Source organism: Rhineura floridana, chromosome 7 (assembly GCF_030035675.1).
Source record: "Rhineura floridana isolate rRhiFlo1 chromosome 7, rRhiFlo1.hap2, whole genome shotgun sequence".
NCBI classification, from domain to species: Eukaryota; Metazoa; Chordata; class Lepidosauria; order Squamata; family Rhineuridae; genus Rhineura; species Rhineura floridana.
In genome coordinates, this window is record NC_084486.1 from 48,595,704 (window position 1) to 48,611,892 (window position 16,189).

Below are 16,189 nucleotides of genomic sequence, written 5' to 3' on the forward strand. Positions count from 1 at the left end.
ATAGAAGTAGGGATGCAACTGCAACACATCTGGGCCCAGCAAATTCAGAACAATGTTTTCAAATTATGGATAATCATATTTGATACTGAAAACTAAGAATAATTTCGGTGTTATCTTGAAAGTGGTTAATTCTGTTTCCAACTCTTACGTGGGAGTTTAGACCTGGAATGGTACCCTGCATCTCTTTATGCTTACTTAATACTTCAGAACTAGAACAAGAGACTATTGCCATGCTAGAAGTCCAAGGCTTTAATAAAAAGCTGGAATTTCATGTCAATATAGCTTCCTTGAGAAATAGTATCAAATAGTAAAAGGACAAAACCAAAAGTAATTCACTTATAGGCAAAAAACCTTGCGGTTTAAGAACGTACCTATAGCCCACAGATATTTCTATCAAACTTTAAAAAGCAGGGAAATTGGGCAGCTCTAGTGAATGCACCAGGGGAGCAGGAGACATGACCTCCTCTCTGAGATATTGTACTGCCCTACAGTTGTCAAAATGCAAACACCATTTGGATTGGTCTTTCAGCCCAATCCACTTGCTGTGTAGCTTGCAAGAATTTGATAACATGTGCCTCTGAGCATATGGTGAATGGTGGCAACACCTGCAATCAGCCCAAATCCACACTGGCTATAGTATACAGCCACTCTCGTGACAGTATAATTCAAGTGTACTATGTTATGTTAGTATTGCTCATAGTTTACCTTTGGCAATTTTAGATCTATGTTTGAACAATCTGTCTTAATTTGAAACCAAAACTTAATTGTGTATTCCATTGCAGTCTATGTGCTGAAAGCCTGATAAAAGATAATGCATCAGAACTAGGGACAATTAGTTCCCATCATGTAAAAATTAGCTTTTCCTCAAGCTTGGTAGGTTTCTATCATAGAAGGCCACCCTGATGAATACCATGCCAACCTTGGGCCTGCCGTCCCTCATTGTCATTGCCAACCCCAACACCTCAATGCTCTGGAAGGCAACATTGCTGAAAAAGATGGCAAACTTACCTGGTTTACAGAGCAAACATCCTGTTCATATGGCAAAACTGTATATACCTCACTGCAGGCTCTGCCAATACGGCACCCTCCAGCTATTTTGGACTACAGTTTCCATCAGTTCCAGCCAACATGGATAAACTACTGGGGCTGATAGGTGTTGTCTAAAACATCTGGATGGCACCATGCTGACAAAAACTTCCCTACAGCATGCACAGTGCTCAAGCAAGAAACTGAGTATCTACTGACGGAAAACTGATACCCAATACATTTTTTTTGGTAGAATCTAGTTCTACTCAGAAGTCTGAGCGTTCCTTTTTTCTCCAGAGCAGGGAGCACAATTTGGAACTAACCCAGATGAGCACTCCTTTAATCATACTATACTAGAATGTCTCCTGATTGGCTTATAAGTGAGGCTACAAACTATGATGCTTTTCAAATTAATATGGTGCTCTAAGTATGCACCATATTTAACAACAGGAATTAACAGAAATACATAATACACATAATAATTCTTTTCATTAGGTGGCAGTACCATTACAATTTACTGGGCCGATAGAGTGGCATACTTAATTTATATTCCACTCTATGTCATGGAATCACAGCAGTTTCTTTAAATACTAGTTGTTCTGCCCCAATGGGGTTGACAATTCAAGGTACAGATGGGCAATTCACAGGCTGCATGCAGCCACCTTCTTTTGTTGCACCCCCCCAGCACTATTGCCTGCTTGTGTGCCTAAGAAAAAGTGTCCATCAGGAAGGAAGGCATTCCTGGGCCCATTCTGCCAAACGATCCATAGTTTTTCCAGATACAGTGACCGTTTGGAATGCTGCTGTAGGATCCAGATGCAGTGGTTTTTAATATGGCCCAACTTGATAGTTCTGCGTGTTAGGAATCAGTCAAGGCAGGCAGGTTTGCAGTAGAGGGGGGAGGGTGTGAATGAGTGAGAGAATATGGGTGGGATGGGAGAGAGAAGGAATGTCTCACTCACTTTTCAACTGGGCCTGTTTGTCACTACTGGTATGTGGCCCCCAACGACCACCCCCCTTCAGGAAATGATGCCCGTGATTCTAAGAATGTTGCCCACCCCTGATCTAAGGCAATAAAATGTTTCAGGGATGTAGGAGGCAAGTGAAATAAAGAAAGGTAAACAAAATCTGTGGGTGAGCAGAGAGTAGAGCTCAGTGAACACGAGCACAGCTGAATCCAAATTAAAGAAGCCTTAGGATCATACTACCCAAGGCCAGTTTTGTTTGGCTGAGATTGTAAAATAGGCCTTTTTTTTGTAGCATAATCTCTAGTTTCAGCGTCTGCTCACCTAATTGCTAGGCAGACAATAGTATTTGCAGAGCTTGGAAAAGTTATTTTTGAACTACAACTCCCATCAGCCCAATCCAGTGGCAATGCTGGCTGGGGCTGATGAGAGTTGTAGTTTAAAAAAGGAACTTTTCCAAGCTCTGAGTATTTGTTTTTAGATTGATGTGTGATATCTGCAAGGTGATTTGTTGCAAACAATTTTGCATATCAAATTTGGTAGTAATTTTACAATAGTGTGAGATGTGATCCCCGATGAGATTTCTGCGAGCAAGCAATGGCTGTTCTATGGCGAAGTTAACTCAGGATGGAGAAGTGGCATGCTGAGAGGGGTTAGGAAGTGGCAAGGTGGAGATGAGGAACTGAGGGCAGGTGATCTAATATATTTGGGAGCAGGGCATTATTTCGTGAAATTTGAGAAATATGCCATTGCACAGGCACAATTTGATTTGCCTAGCTGTTTGCCAACTATTAAAAAAGGACACATATATAACATTGCTGGCATAGCCAATTCGGTTTTATTATTTTAAAACCATTTCCTTATACAGGTTCCCTGATAAGTTATACCCCGAGCTTTTAGCTGTGGGATAGCAGAGTGCAAACAGGAGCGTACTTCAAGCAAATAAAATGGCTGCAACAGTCTTAAGAGGCACCCTCATGCTTTGAATTTTGGGTTTGCTCTTTTTCTGCACAAAAAAAAAGTTGGATGGAAATTAGAAAATGTGCTACTTTATATATTTTCTGCCATACACAATTGTCACTGCACATTCACTCAGATGGGCTACATCCTCACAACCAGTCATTAGAAACATTTTCCTTTCTGCAAATGTTAAGGGGGCCTCAAAATACTTAAATAGTGAAGTGCATTTATGAAAACAGACAACATAAAGCAGAAAATATTAGTCCAGTAAAACAAAATTACAGATATCTTCAAGATTGAAATAGGAGTGTTTGACAGTAATTCTGCTGAACATTTGCATGGAGTATTTGGCCATAGTAAATAAGATCAAACCATTTCTGCTGGCTCCGACAGTGCAAATAAAACCAGTAGTTTAGAATTTAAGGTATCATTTCTGAAACAAAATTGTTTCCAGTTGTGGTAGACACTGTTAAGACTAATCCTTTGTTTAAAAAAAGATAAAAGACATATATATTAGCTGGAATAAGAACTGTAGTTCATTTGAATCTTAGTAAGCTGTTTTTTAAAAGCCTTTGTTGTTGTTGTTAAATAATGACATACCTACAGGTTGTCCTTACGTTTAATCTGCACAGAAGTCAATATGGGCTAGTAATTCCCTATGCTGGCTTGTAGGATATTGCGCTTTACATTTGGGACACTCCAGGAAACTTTCATCAAGAAGATTTGAACGCTTTGGTGAAGAGCATTTGTTCTGTATTGTCAGCTTATCTTCAAAAGCAGTCTGGAAGTCGTGCAAGACCTCTATACATCCTCCACGCTCTGGAAGCTTCTGAAAAAAACAGAATTGGTGAACTTAAATATTTATAACTATGTATTTTGTAATGCAAACTAGTAATATTTCTTTATGAGTCAAAATAGCTAGATGCATAATAGTGAAAACAGTCAGGCTGACACTCTCTCCAACAACTTTTTAAAATTGTTTTTCAACTTTTTTACAACTTGTTTCAATAGCCACAAAATAGAGGATAGTGAGGGTGGGGGAAGAGACTGAGTGCCTCAGCATGACAGGGAAGAACTTTTTCCTGATTTCTTTTGTTTAATTTTTTTAGTATTACAATTTCTGAGGTTGTAAATTTTTGAAGTTTAATTTATGTTTTAAATTTAGTATATTGCACATTTTAATTTTTGTAAGCAGCTTTAAGACCTAGACTGTGAAAAGCAGAACTTTTTTTAAAAAAATACATCTTATTTTTTATGATTATTGATCCCCAAGAATAGGTTTCAAGGACCATAGAACATATTTCTGTATAATAAAAGCATCTTCATGATGTTCATGTTGGAAAATCAGGAGCTCATAAAGAGATTGGAAATACAAATCCACAACCCACTGTTAGCTAGATTATAAATTGTCATATTAGTACAAGTTACTATGCATGCCTTAATTCGAGCAATGCTTGAGAAATTCTAATTTCTAATGCAAACTGACCTGATCTGCACTTTCCAGACTATTGTAGGGATTCATATTTCTCACTTCTTTATTTTATGATACAATTCTCAACTCAAAAAACATACTAAAATGCATTTAAAATTATTTTAGGATAAAATACATTTAGAAATATATTCATTGAGAGAAAAATGTATTTTGTGAAAAAACATATTTAAAAATGAACTTTCATGTAGATTAAAACATGTCACAGATCAATGCAGAAACAGAATGGAATGGATTTTTGAGAGAACACATTTGTTTATTTATTACATATATATACCGCCCCATAGCCAAAACTCTCTGGGCGGTTTACAGCAATTAAAAACATTAAAATGTATGATTGACAGACCAGAAAATAGACTGATTTATCCATCCCTATATAATTTTCATTATTCAAATAGTAGCACAATCTTCAAACGAATAACCCAAGAAGATATGCAGTGTGTGTGTTTTTAATATCCCAAGCACAGCAGCTCACATATTAAAGCTATACTTCTGTCTAGGTTTTGTGAAACAAACTTTGCCAGGAACCTAACTTCAAGTAAAATGATGAAGCACAGGCAGAGTCACTATAACAGCTTTATGTTTCAGATATTTGATAAACCACATTTTTATAGAGATATTTATGTGATGGACAGAGTCTGTTCAGAATATAAGCCAGTCTATACTAGGAGCCTTTTGGAATGCAGAATGTCCACTGGCATCGGCTTCATTTTCTTAGATTTTGCAAGTAGCTTTCAAAATATGCCAAGTAAAAAGTTCTACTTTTCTTGATGAATAGAATTAACAGAAGAGTTTGTGAAGAGGGCTGATACATATTAACACCAAAATAGCCAAGTTCTGCTATTAACATCTATAGTAATTGCACAGATTTATACTACTTTCTAAAAGAATTTGGACATTTTTGACAAACAGAGCAATAGGGAACCTGACGCAGTTGCACAAAGGAAAGAAAGTCATTGTGGGAAGTTGTAGTATCTAGTAGTCTATATACGAAGTTACTGAAGTCCTATCCATTGGTGACCTGTCAAGAGCAGTTTGCATGAATCTGCAGATACATCCAAGATGTTTTGAAACTTCTCCACAAGATGCAATTTTAAAATGGAAAAGGTTTTCAGGATAGCGCATTCTGCAGCAGATAACCAAATGTCACATGCATAAGGGAAACCCAGAGAACAATCACAGACATGAGCATGGGACATCCAGAAGGAAAAGGCGTTGATACTAAGAGATGCCAAGAAATAATGAATCCAGAAACACAGCATTACTCACTGAGGGCTCAAAGCGAGTTATTTGATCCCTTGCCTTGCGCAGCTCCTTAAGGACTTTATTTAGCTGATGCTGCAAGTTCTGGCGATCAAATTTTTCATTCTCGAAGTCTGAAGTGCATGCCTGGATCTGGGTGAAAAATGAGAGACACATTGCAGATTTCACATAATTAAATACTGTTTTAAAGGGCTTATGCAATCTTTGTTTTATTGGTTATGTTTTATTGTTTAAGTGCCCAGATTTAAACTAATATATGTATTCACTAATAGGCAAAAAACCTTGCGGTTTAAGAACATGCCTACAGCCCACAGATATTTCTATCAAACGTTAAAAAGCAGGGATATTGGGCAGCTATAGTGAGTGCACCAGGGGAGCAGGAGACCTGACCTCCTCTCCGATATATTGTACTGCCCTACAAATTGGTCAAAATGCAAACACCATTTGGGTTGGTCTTTCACAGTCCAATCCACTTCCTGTGTAGCTTGCAAGAATTTGGTAACATGTGCCTCTGAGCATATGGTGAGTGGTGGCAACACCTGCAATCACGCCAAATAATAGAAAAAAGACAATGTGCTGTGGGAGGTAAGAAATGGGATCCTGTGCTGAGAATGGATTGCTCATTTGCATGCTTATTGAGTTCAGTGGGATTTACTTCCCTGCAATCATGCATAGGATAGGTGAAACTGACCACAGGGGATGGGGAGGGAGGATAGGAGCAGGCAGGAGGGGCAGGAGAAGAAGAAGTAGGAAGAGGGGAGGGGAGGAGGAAGGGAGAGGAGAAAGGGAGAAGAGAGGGGAAGGAGGGGAAAGGCAGTCTTGATCATTTGCATGCTTATTGAGTTTAATCAGATTTACTCCTGTGCAATCATGGTTAGGATAGATAAAACTGACCATGGGGGAGGAGAAAGGGAGGGGAGTGGAAGGGGCAAAGGAAGGAGGAGGGAAGGGGCAAAAGGGAGGTGATAGGAGGAAGGAGGGGGAAAGGCAGGTTTGATCATTTGCATGCTTAATGAGTTCAATGGGATTTATTCCCATGCAATCATGCTCAAGATAAGTAAAACTGACCAATGGGGAGGAGGAAGAGGGGGTAGGGGGAGATTGGAAGGGAGAGGCAAAGAAAGGGGGAGGGAAGGGGCAAGAGGGAGTGGGAAGGAGAAGGGAGGGTGGGTTTGATCATTTGCATAATTTGAGTTCAGAGGGATTTATTTCTGCGCAATCATGTTTAGGAAACTGACCAGGGGGAGGGGCAGGGAGGGGAGGAGATTGGGTGGGTGGGTGGGCAATGGGCAGAGGGGAAGCCCCTTTCCTTTCCAAAAGGAGGACACTGTGAACAGTACCATTGCTTTTCAGAATTTCCCCCAGCTTTTTATTCTACAGCAGGCACATATAGCCTCCCACCCAAATTTAAACCAGAACTGTCCCTGGCCACATTCACAAGAGGCTTTTATTTCACTTTAGACCAGCCTTTCCCAACCAGTGTGCCTCCAGATGTTGTTGGACCACAATTCCCATCTTTCCTGACCATTGGCAATGCTGGCTGAGGCTGATGGGAGTTGTAGTCCAACAACATCTGGAGGCACACTGGTTGGGAAAGGCTGCTTTAGACAGTCATGGCTTCTCCCAAAGAATTCTGGGAAGTGTAGCTAGTGAAGGATGCTGAGAGTTGCTAGGAGATGCCCTGTTCCCCTAACAGAGCTTCAGTCAGAGCGACAGACTGTTAACTACTCTGGCCACCGGAGCTCTGTCAGGGGAATAAGAGCACCCTTCACAAACTACACTTCCGATGATTTTTGGGGGGAAGCCATGACTGTCTCACATGAAATCCAAGTCTGGCATGGGTGTGGCCCCCTGATTAGGCAAGCCTAGCCCTGGCTTTTAGAACACTGACAATTGGTTCTTACTGAGCATGCACGATGTTATCACTGAGTTCAAGCCAAAATTTCTTAAATTAATTAAAAGTTAGCCTGGCTTTTTTCTTAACTTTTAAACTGTAGAAGATGAAGGTCAGAGTGTGGGGCAAGGTCAGTAATGGGATTACAGGTACTCTGTGAACATGGCTGATTTTTAATTAATTTCAACAAATTATGAGAACTCTGACAGAAAAAAGTCCAAAAGGAGTCTAGTCTTTTTCCTCTCTTTTTCCACTTTGAACTCTCAATTCTCTGACTGTTTTGTGAATCGCCATGAAAATTGAGAGGGTTGTTAAGCAAGTGTTCCTGAGTTCAGGACTATAAGTTTTGTAAGGTTTTGTTTTGAAATGAGCTTATGGGATGCATCAGAATGGCATGGGGAGTATTTTCAATTCAACATTGCGGGATGCAAAAAATCCACGCTGACTACAGTATACAGCCACTCTCACGGCTGTATAATATGTGTGTGTCTGTATTTACACACACCTGCTAATGGAGCTTATGTATAGTTAAGCCCTTCTTTGTTTCTAAAACAGTGGAATAGAAGAGGTAGAGAATCTATATAGGGATACCAATTAAATGATTAATGTGTTTTAAATCCTCACTTAGGTCAGAACTTACATATCAGCAGTTACCAAGACAAATTGCTATCATCAAAAGTGTGCAATATTTATGTCAATATCAGGAGAAATTACTTGTTTGCATGTACTACAATAGAAACTTTTAAAATATTAAAATGAATGACACGTCAATGGGTTTAGTACCGACTGAGAAGTGCTAGGAATATTTATGTTATTAAAATACAGTGTAACTTGGTACCTGCTGTTCCAAAGCTGCTATCCTTGTGTGTTCTTCTTGCTGTTTTAGCAAAGATCTGTGAAGCATTTCAACCTACAACATGCATACAAACTATATTAACAAAATAACTGTGAAAGAAGCTTCCAAATAATCAACATGTGTATGAGACTTTTTCATTGGTTTTGTATTTTGCTCCTACTTTGTTATATTTCGCTCTTAAGGAAAAAGGAGCAGGGTAGAGAACAGTAATTACTTTGTTTTCCTTCCATCTCTCTCTCTCCCCCCTCCACTTTCTTGCTCAATCCACCCAAGGAGATCCACAAAGCACATACGGTCTGCCAAGACAGGTATCGAAGCAGAGATGCTGACTGTCCACACTTCCTTTCTTTCAGTGTACTTAGTTGTACATTGAAATGCACATTCTGTTGAAAACAATGCAATGTGGATAAACAGCACCTGCACTTGAATATATATTTGTATGTAAGTCTGATATAAGTCACAGTCCCTTGAATTACAGAGGAAAAAAGTGTCACGTTCAAGATTCTATGAGGGGGGATCAAAGCGGGCCTGGTTATCCCCCTCCCCCACAATTGTTCAAACTATGAAAGTGAAGTCCTTCTTAAAGTTTGAAGGATTCATTGGGAATCAGATGGAACGCTCACCTGAGGGCATGCATTGCCAAAGTGCTGCCCTCCAAATGTTGTTTGACTAGAATTCAGCTCCAGTCAGATGGCCAATAGTCAGGTATTATGGGATTTTCAGTCCAACAACATCTGGAGGGCACCACGTTGACTACCCTTGCTCTAGGCACAATTCCTTCCCCTCCTTGAAGTTTCCCAATTGCTTTTCTGTACCCTAACTCAAGCAGACAAAACCTGATCCCTACCGCCAATGTTTGCTGGCAACATATAAACAAAGTTCTCTGTCCCTACAAGTCATGGGGGAAGGTTTTAAGGGGCAAGATTTCCCACCACCAAGCAGGATATGATGCCTCCCACCTCTATGTACTCCCATTTTGGCATCTACTCCACCCACACCTGGAACACTCACTTTATTAATAGGGGAGCAATATTTTCTACAATTTCAGTTTGAACAAATCTAATATTCTAATATTTTTTATTTCTAATTAGTTAAACTCATTCTGAATAATGGAAGTGGGGTCTTGCTTAGGGCGATTGTTGCCAAACTCCAGATATAATGATCCATGGAGGCAGCATTCCTTTGTTGACAGCTTTCAGGCCCCCAAAGACAAGGAAATCAATTCCCTGAAAAGTTCAGAAATTAAGCTAATGTAGGAGCAAAGCATTTTCTTGACAGTGGTTTTAGAATTCACTTCAGTCATTGCTTTTCCTTAGAAAGGACATTTAATAATTCTCTATCACTGGTTCAAGAAGTGTTAATTTAGATACAAAATCCATGTCATATATTGGACATTAAAATACAAGTGTGAGCACAACTATATTTGGATCTCTTTTTTTGGATCATGTATTAAGGGTATATTATAATGCAAGATTGCTAAATTGATTAAGATTGCGGGTTCTGTGAGGACCCATTATTTTTCTGTTCTTTTTGCATCCTGTTGCTACTTTTACTGCTTGTTTTATTGCTCTTTAAATGTCGATCAGTTATATTATCTTTTATTTTTGGGTCCTTTTATGCTGCTGATTTGATGATAACCAGTAACAACACTGCTAACAACTTTAGCATTATTGGCTTTACAACTTAGATTTTCAAAATGTTGTTTCTGGTGCCTTCAAGGAGACACAACTTATAAGTATAATAAACAATTTTAGGACTATCCTATGCCAACCTGAGATGAGAGCACTTGTGTTCGTTTCCTTTCTTCATCAAGCTTTTCTCTGGTAACTTCATTTTCTTGAGTGAGCCTCTGGAGTATCTGCCCTTTGACATTGTTTTCATCCTGAAGAGTCTGAATGTCAACGTGCTTGTGCAACTTTAGCAGGCTGTTCAAATTCATCACCTCTTGCTTGGCTTCATCATACTTCCTTTTGAATTCATTAAGGTCAGAATGCAGCTGGGCTACAGAACGCCTTTCTGCCTCAAGATCGTTTGTGGCTGCTAACATCAACTGTTCATAATATCTTTGCTTGTCTTCTGGCAGGAACAACAACAAGACAGAGAAACGCAAGAAAAAATACTTGAGCAAAGATGCTTAGCAAGCGTGTGCTCTACACCTCAGAAGCACAAAGGGAATGATACAAAAGCTGCCAGCACTACAATATCTTATTTTGGTGTAATTTGAGGAGCTACTACAATTCTGTTTTCTGAAATCGTTCTCAAGGGCTACTTCATAGCATAACATTCATATAATTGCATATTTCTCTTTCTAGTGACTAGTTGCTCAGTTATATCAATCAGAGTAGATAAAAAAATGAATGATTTAAACAATTAAAGATTTCTAAACACTATATATGCATGTAAGATCTAAATAATTTTCACTTGCTCCACTAGCAAAGTTAACAATCAAGCAGTGTAGTTTTGTATCATTCTGAAATTAGTGAAAATCAAGTATCTAAAAAATTACACAAAGTATCCCTTCCTATAATACTGTAACAGTACTGTATTCAGTGGTAAATTAACATAGTTTAGTTGTCAGATTTGCACCATTGCTCAGAAAATATATGAAATATTCAAGGCCGGCACCAGGCATGATTGGGCCCTTGAGCACCAGACTGCCCCAGGCACTCCCCAACACCCCCTCCCAACGCAGATGGTGCAAGCTTAAATAGGCCCACCCACCCCACCTACCTCCTGTGTTGCCACATCAGCGTGCTGGCGTGCACACCTGCCATCATCCAAGATGGCAGCAGAGGCATCCACCCCTTAGCAACACCCTCACCACCATCTTGAGTGATGGCAGGTATGCACATGCAGCATGCCAATGCAGTGACACAGGAAGTAGATGAAGCGAGCAGGCCTATTTCAACCCACACTGCCTGCATGAGAGAGTGTTTCCTGGGAGAGTGGAGCTCCTGCTCTGCAGTCCACAGCAGTGTTGGGTCCTGGGCCCCATGACCCGATGCTGGTACAGATTTTAGAGTAGGAACCCACCCTCCCAGCCTAAGGAAGAGCCCCTCAGGGCTGCAGGGGCCCTTGGCCAGCGTCCAACCTGGCTGCCCTCTGGTGCTGGGCCTGGAAGTATTATAAATGGGAAACTTGACTTAAATCAGCATTTTTCTTGCTGATTTAAATAAATCCATCACATAATTACCCATATATCTGCAAGCATTTCAAGAACACAGTCCTACCACTGAAGTCCCAAACAAGACTCCTGATGATTGCAGTGAAGAAGTCAGAGTTTTTCTCTTTAGGAATCCCAGCTTCAACTCCCTGCTCCTTCACAAACCTCACTGAGTAGCCTTAACACAGTGTGTGATTATATAACAAGGTGTACGCATGTGCAGGTGTAAGCGCGCACGCGCACACTGCTGAGAGGCTAACATCGGAGTAAGGAACCTTTGTCTCTCCAGATGTTGCTGAACCACAACTCCCATCAGCCCTAGCAAGCATGGCTAATGGCTAGGAATGATGGGAGCTATAGTCCAGCAACATCTGGAGAGCCAAAGGTTCCCATTCCTGGACTGTATATGTCTACTCAGAAGTAAGTCCAACTGAATTCAATGGGGATTGCAGCCTAAAACATTGTTCTGTGCACTCCAGAGAAAGGGTATGATACAAGTATATGATTGATTGCCTTGTTAAAAAAGACCTCAGGTCTTATTTGTAAAATGGGAAATCAATGGCCCTCTTCTAGATTCTGTCTTGCCTCTCACATTAGGCCATATTTCTTTGTTCATTCAGTCTTATTCAGAAGGAAATTTAAGACATTAATGTCAACAATGAAGAACATATTTTATATAAGAATGGGGACCAAATCCAACCCATGCCAATCTTGGTCCACCAGGGAGTCCAATTTAGCCCACAAGGCCATTTCCTGCAAACCATGCCCACCCATCCATCAGGTGACATCACTCATGACATCAGCTAATAGGCAGGAGAATGGGGTTAAATCCTGCATTGGCTACTTGTGTCTGTTCACAGCAGGGAGAGGGAAAAAAGAAGTGCTTTGCCAGTTGTATGAATGCTACTTTGGAATGCAGGTCTAGCAATACCCTTTGTGATACAGTTCCCAAGCACCCACGAGCCAGCTGGCTGTCAGGCACTTGGGAACTCTACACAAGGGATTTTGACAGGTGGAACAGCCCACCTGTCAATCATGTCATAATGAATGACAGGTAGGCAGCCTGGCCCACCTGTCAAATATGGCTCACAAAGCCATTCCTGATAAGGATCTGTCCAAACCCTTTTGAGTTTCTCACTCCTGCCCTAGAATCTTCAACACACCAAGTACTGCTTTTGTTTTGGCTGCCTTCATGAAATGGGAAAAGGTCCTCAGAGTCCATTGTGTCATTGCAAAATCCTATGGAGGCAATCTCTCAATTTCAGCAGAGAGGGAAGAAGAGGCCTTTACCCAACAAAGCTGCTGAGGCTAGACAGCAATGACATTACTAAGGGGCTCCTCTAGCCCTTAGGCAGTTTCACTGGGTACAAACAGGGCTGTGGAGTCAGGAGCAATTTTGGGTGGAGTCGGAGTCGGTAGAAATGTACCGACTCCGACTCCTTCATAAATGGCAAATGTATATTAACTAGTAATAACAAATTTACTGTAGTAAAATGGTAGCACAAGGCATTTCATCACCATCATGTGAATCCAGAGCCTGGAAAAGTTACTTTTTGAACTGCAACTCCCACGAGCCCTGGGGCTGATGGGAGTTGTAGTTTTAAAAAGTAACTTTTCCAAGCTCTGGATTCACATGATGGTGATGAAATGCCTTGTGCTACCATTTTACTACAGTAAATTTGTTATTACTAGTTAATATATATTTGCCATTTATGAAGAAGTCAGAGTCGGACAGTAGAAAAGTAGAGGAGTTGGAGTCGAAGGTCTGGCGTACCGACTCCACAGCCCTGGGTACAATCAGCTTTGCATGACCAAGGCCATCCCCATTTCATATAAAACTAGGAACATGCCTTTTCTGTCATTATCCGAGGACAAGGTTGGCCCCATTATGTGCTTCTCCATCCCTTTGAGGACTGAGGAGTCATAGAACCACTGGTGAGCTGATAATGGGCAGACTTCCTCATAGCATTACAGCATATCACCTTCACAGCAACGGTTAGCTTGCTATAGCAACATTATTGTTTATCTATAGCTGAATCAGCTTGTAACAGCCAGATGCTAAATGAATGTGTTGGTGACTAACAAGTTCAGGAGCAAACCAGATATTTAATGGATACAAAATCAGCTTGGCAAACAAACTGTAAAGTGACAGTTATCAGTGACTTGTTATCAAAAAGTTTCTTCAGAATGTTCTGCTCCATAGAAGTAGTTAGTTCTTAGACATGCACACAGTCTATAAGAGCAATTTTTTAATGATGTGTGCTTAAAAATCCACACCTACAAAATGATGTATGTGTTCGCTACAAAAGCTATGTTGCATCTGGGCGTCACAAGCAATTGAGCAGGAAGAGCAATACCAAAACAACATGAATTTATCCCAACCTCCATGATTGACAGCTAAGCAATTATGAGCAGATTTTTCCCAGGCCCACAGTTTTTAAATCCAGCATGAACATAAGTGTCAGGAAAAAAAGTGAGAACTGATTTCAGTTTTGTTTATAAGTGTTCATAGCTAAAAACAGAAAACTGATCTGGGATATTTTGCATATAAACCAATTAGCTGTGACTGAAGAAGAGTCAGCCAGTACCTTCTGCCCTGGTTTCATTTGCTTGATGTTGGTTAATAGTTTCCAGCTGCTGCTCTAGTTCAAAGATCCTTGCCAAGATGCTCTGAACATAGGCCTCCCGTTGCTGGTCATATATCAGCCACTGCTGGTTTTTCCCCAAAGCCTTTAGGGTGAAGAGAATTAGGAAGTTATTAAGAGTGATTTCATGGAAGATATTGACGTCACCTTTCTGTAAGTCATACACCAATCAGTACCTGAAATGCACCCCACAGACAACCCCCCTTTTTCAAGATAAAATGTGACAGGGTGTTTCCAGCCAATTTTCTCAATACTTGCCTATGTTTAGCAGAGTAAAAGCTTGCTGTTATGGTCTTCATGCATTATTAGCCTTCTGTTTTAACAGGTTGAAATAAATACAGAACTATTTAGCTGCTGGGGAAGAGTTCACTTTTAAGTTGTGAGGCACACTTATCCAAAGATAAATTCTGATTGAAATAAATAGGAGAGATTTCCAAGTAAATGTGTTTAAAATTGAGTGTTTGCATAATAGACAAACCACTTGTCCTCTGTTTGTTCGTATATACCTTGAATATTGTAAAGAAAGTCAGCACAGCCAACAGGGCAAACCTATGCATGTTCACTCAGCAGTTCCACACAGTGGAACTTATTCCCAGTTAAGCGTACATAGAATTGTATCCTTAAGGCTCTCAAAGAGAAATCACATGAGACAGAGAGACAGGGGGTGGGGATGTGACAGGCAGGCTGTCCCTTTGCCTGTAGAAGGTCCTCACTAACTCACATGACTTTGAGAACCAAAGAGACAAGCACTGCAAAATCACTGGCCAACAGGCAGTGGTCCTGCTTATTGCAATATAGCCATGTTTGGAACATACATGATGGAATGAATTAGACAACTAACCGAAAACAAACTGAACATCACTGACCTGAACGTTAAGTAAGTCTAATTTAAAAGGCTGGTTAAATAGTTTTGTAATCAGAAAAACTTGCCTTTAGGTGATGCAATGCAACTTCACAGCAAAGCTTCACTGAAACAGTTTACCAAGCACAAACAAACTGTACACACTTCTCTTCCCTGCCCATGCTGGGAAGAAACAAGCTATGATACCTGGCTTGGTGTTATGTTTGAACACAGGATATTGTTTTATTATTTTCATCATCATCAATAATAATAACAACAACATTTATATCCCGCCCTTCCTCCCAGTAGAAGCCCAGGGCGGCAAACAAAAACACTAAAAATACCCTAAAACATCATAAAAAGAGACTTTAAAATATTTTAAAACAAAACATCTTTAAAAACATTTTTTAAAAAAGCTTTAAAAACACCTTAAAAAGCAATTCCAACACAGATGCAGACTGGGATAAGGTCTCTACTTAAAAGGCTTGTTGAAAGAGGAAGGTGTTCAGTAGGCGCCAAAAAGATAACAGAGATGGTGTCTGTCCAATATTTCAGGGGAGACAACTCTAAAGGGTAGGTGCCACTACACTAAAGTTCCGCTTCGTATGTTGTGTGGAGCAAACCTCCTGATAAGATGGTGTCTGCAAGAGGCCTTCATCTGCAGAGCTTAGCAATCGACTGGGTATATAAGGGGTAAGATGATCTTTCAGGTACCTGGTTCCAAGCTGTATAGGGCTTTGTATACAAAAATCAGAACCATGAACTTAGCCCTGTAGCAAATAGGCAGCCAGTGCAATTCTTTCAGCAGCAGACTGACATGTTGGCAATACCTTGCCCCAGTGAGCAGTTGCACCGCTGCAGTTACACCAGCTGCACCTTCTGGGCAGCCCCACATAGAACGCATTACAGTAATCCAACCTGGAGATTACCAGTGCATGGACAACAGTGGTCAGGCTATCCTGGTCCAGAAACAACTGCAGCTGTCTTACCAGCTGAAGCTGGTAAAAGGCACTCCTAGCCACTGAGGTCACCTTGGCTTCTAGTGACAAAGATGGATCCAGGAGCCCCTCCCCAGGCTTTGAACCTG

General features: G+C 40.5%; 1 protein-coding gene across 5 annotated transcripts in view; it reads right to left on the bottom strand.

Annotated features, from left to right (window-relative positions):
- Positions 1–3,551: 3,551 nt before the first annotated feature.
- Positions 3,552–16,189, bottom strand: part of CEP55 (centrosomal protein 55) — a 29,974-nt gene continuing 17,336 nt past the window's right edge. For 4 of the 5 annotated variants that reach the window (XM_061635523.1, XM_061635521.1, XM_061635518.1 and 1 more), the window contains 5 exons: positions 14,205–14,346; positions 10,225–10,529; positions 8,436–8,507; positions 5,710–5,835; positions 3,552–3,780 (listed from right to left, as the gene is read on the bottom strand). In XM_061635523.1, coding sequence (XP_061491507.1) covers positions 3,571–3,780; positions 5,710–5,835; positions 8,436–8,507; positions 10,225–10,529; positions 14,205–14,346 — 855 coding nt within the window. In that variant the 3' untranslated portion in view covers positions 3,552–3,570. The remainder of the gene's footprint in view (positions 3,781–5,709; positions 5,836–8,435; positions 8,508–10,224; positions 10,530–14,204; positions 14,347–16,189) is intronic. The other variant, XM_061635519.1, reaches the window with a different exon arrangement.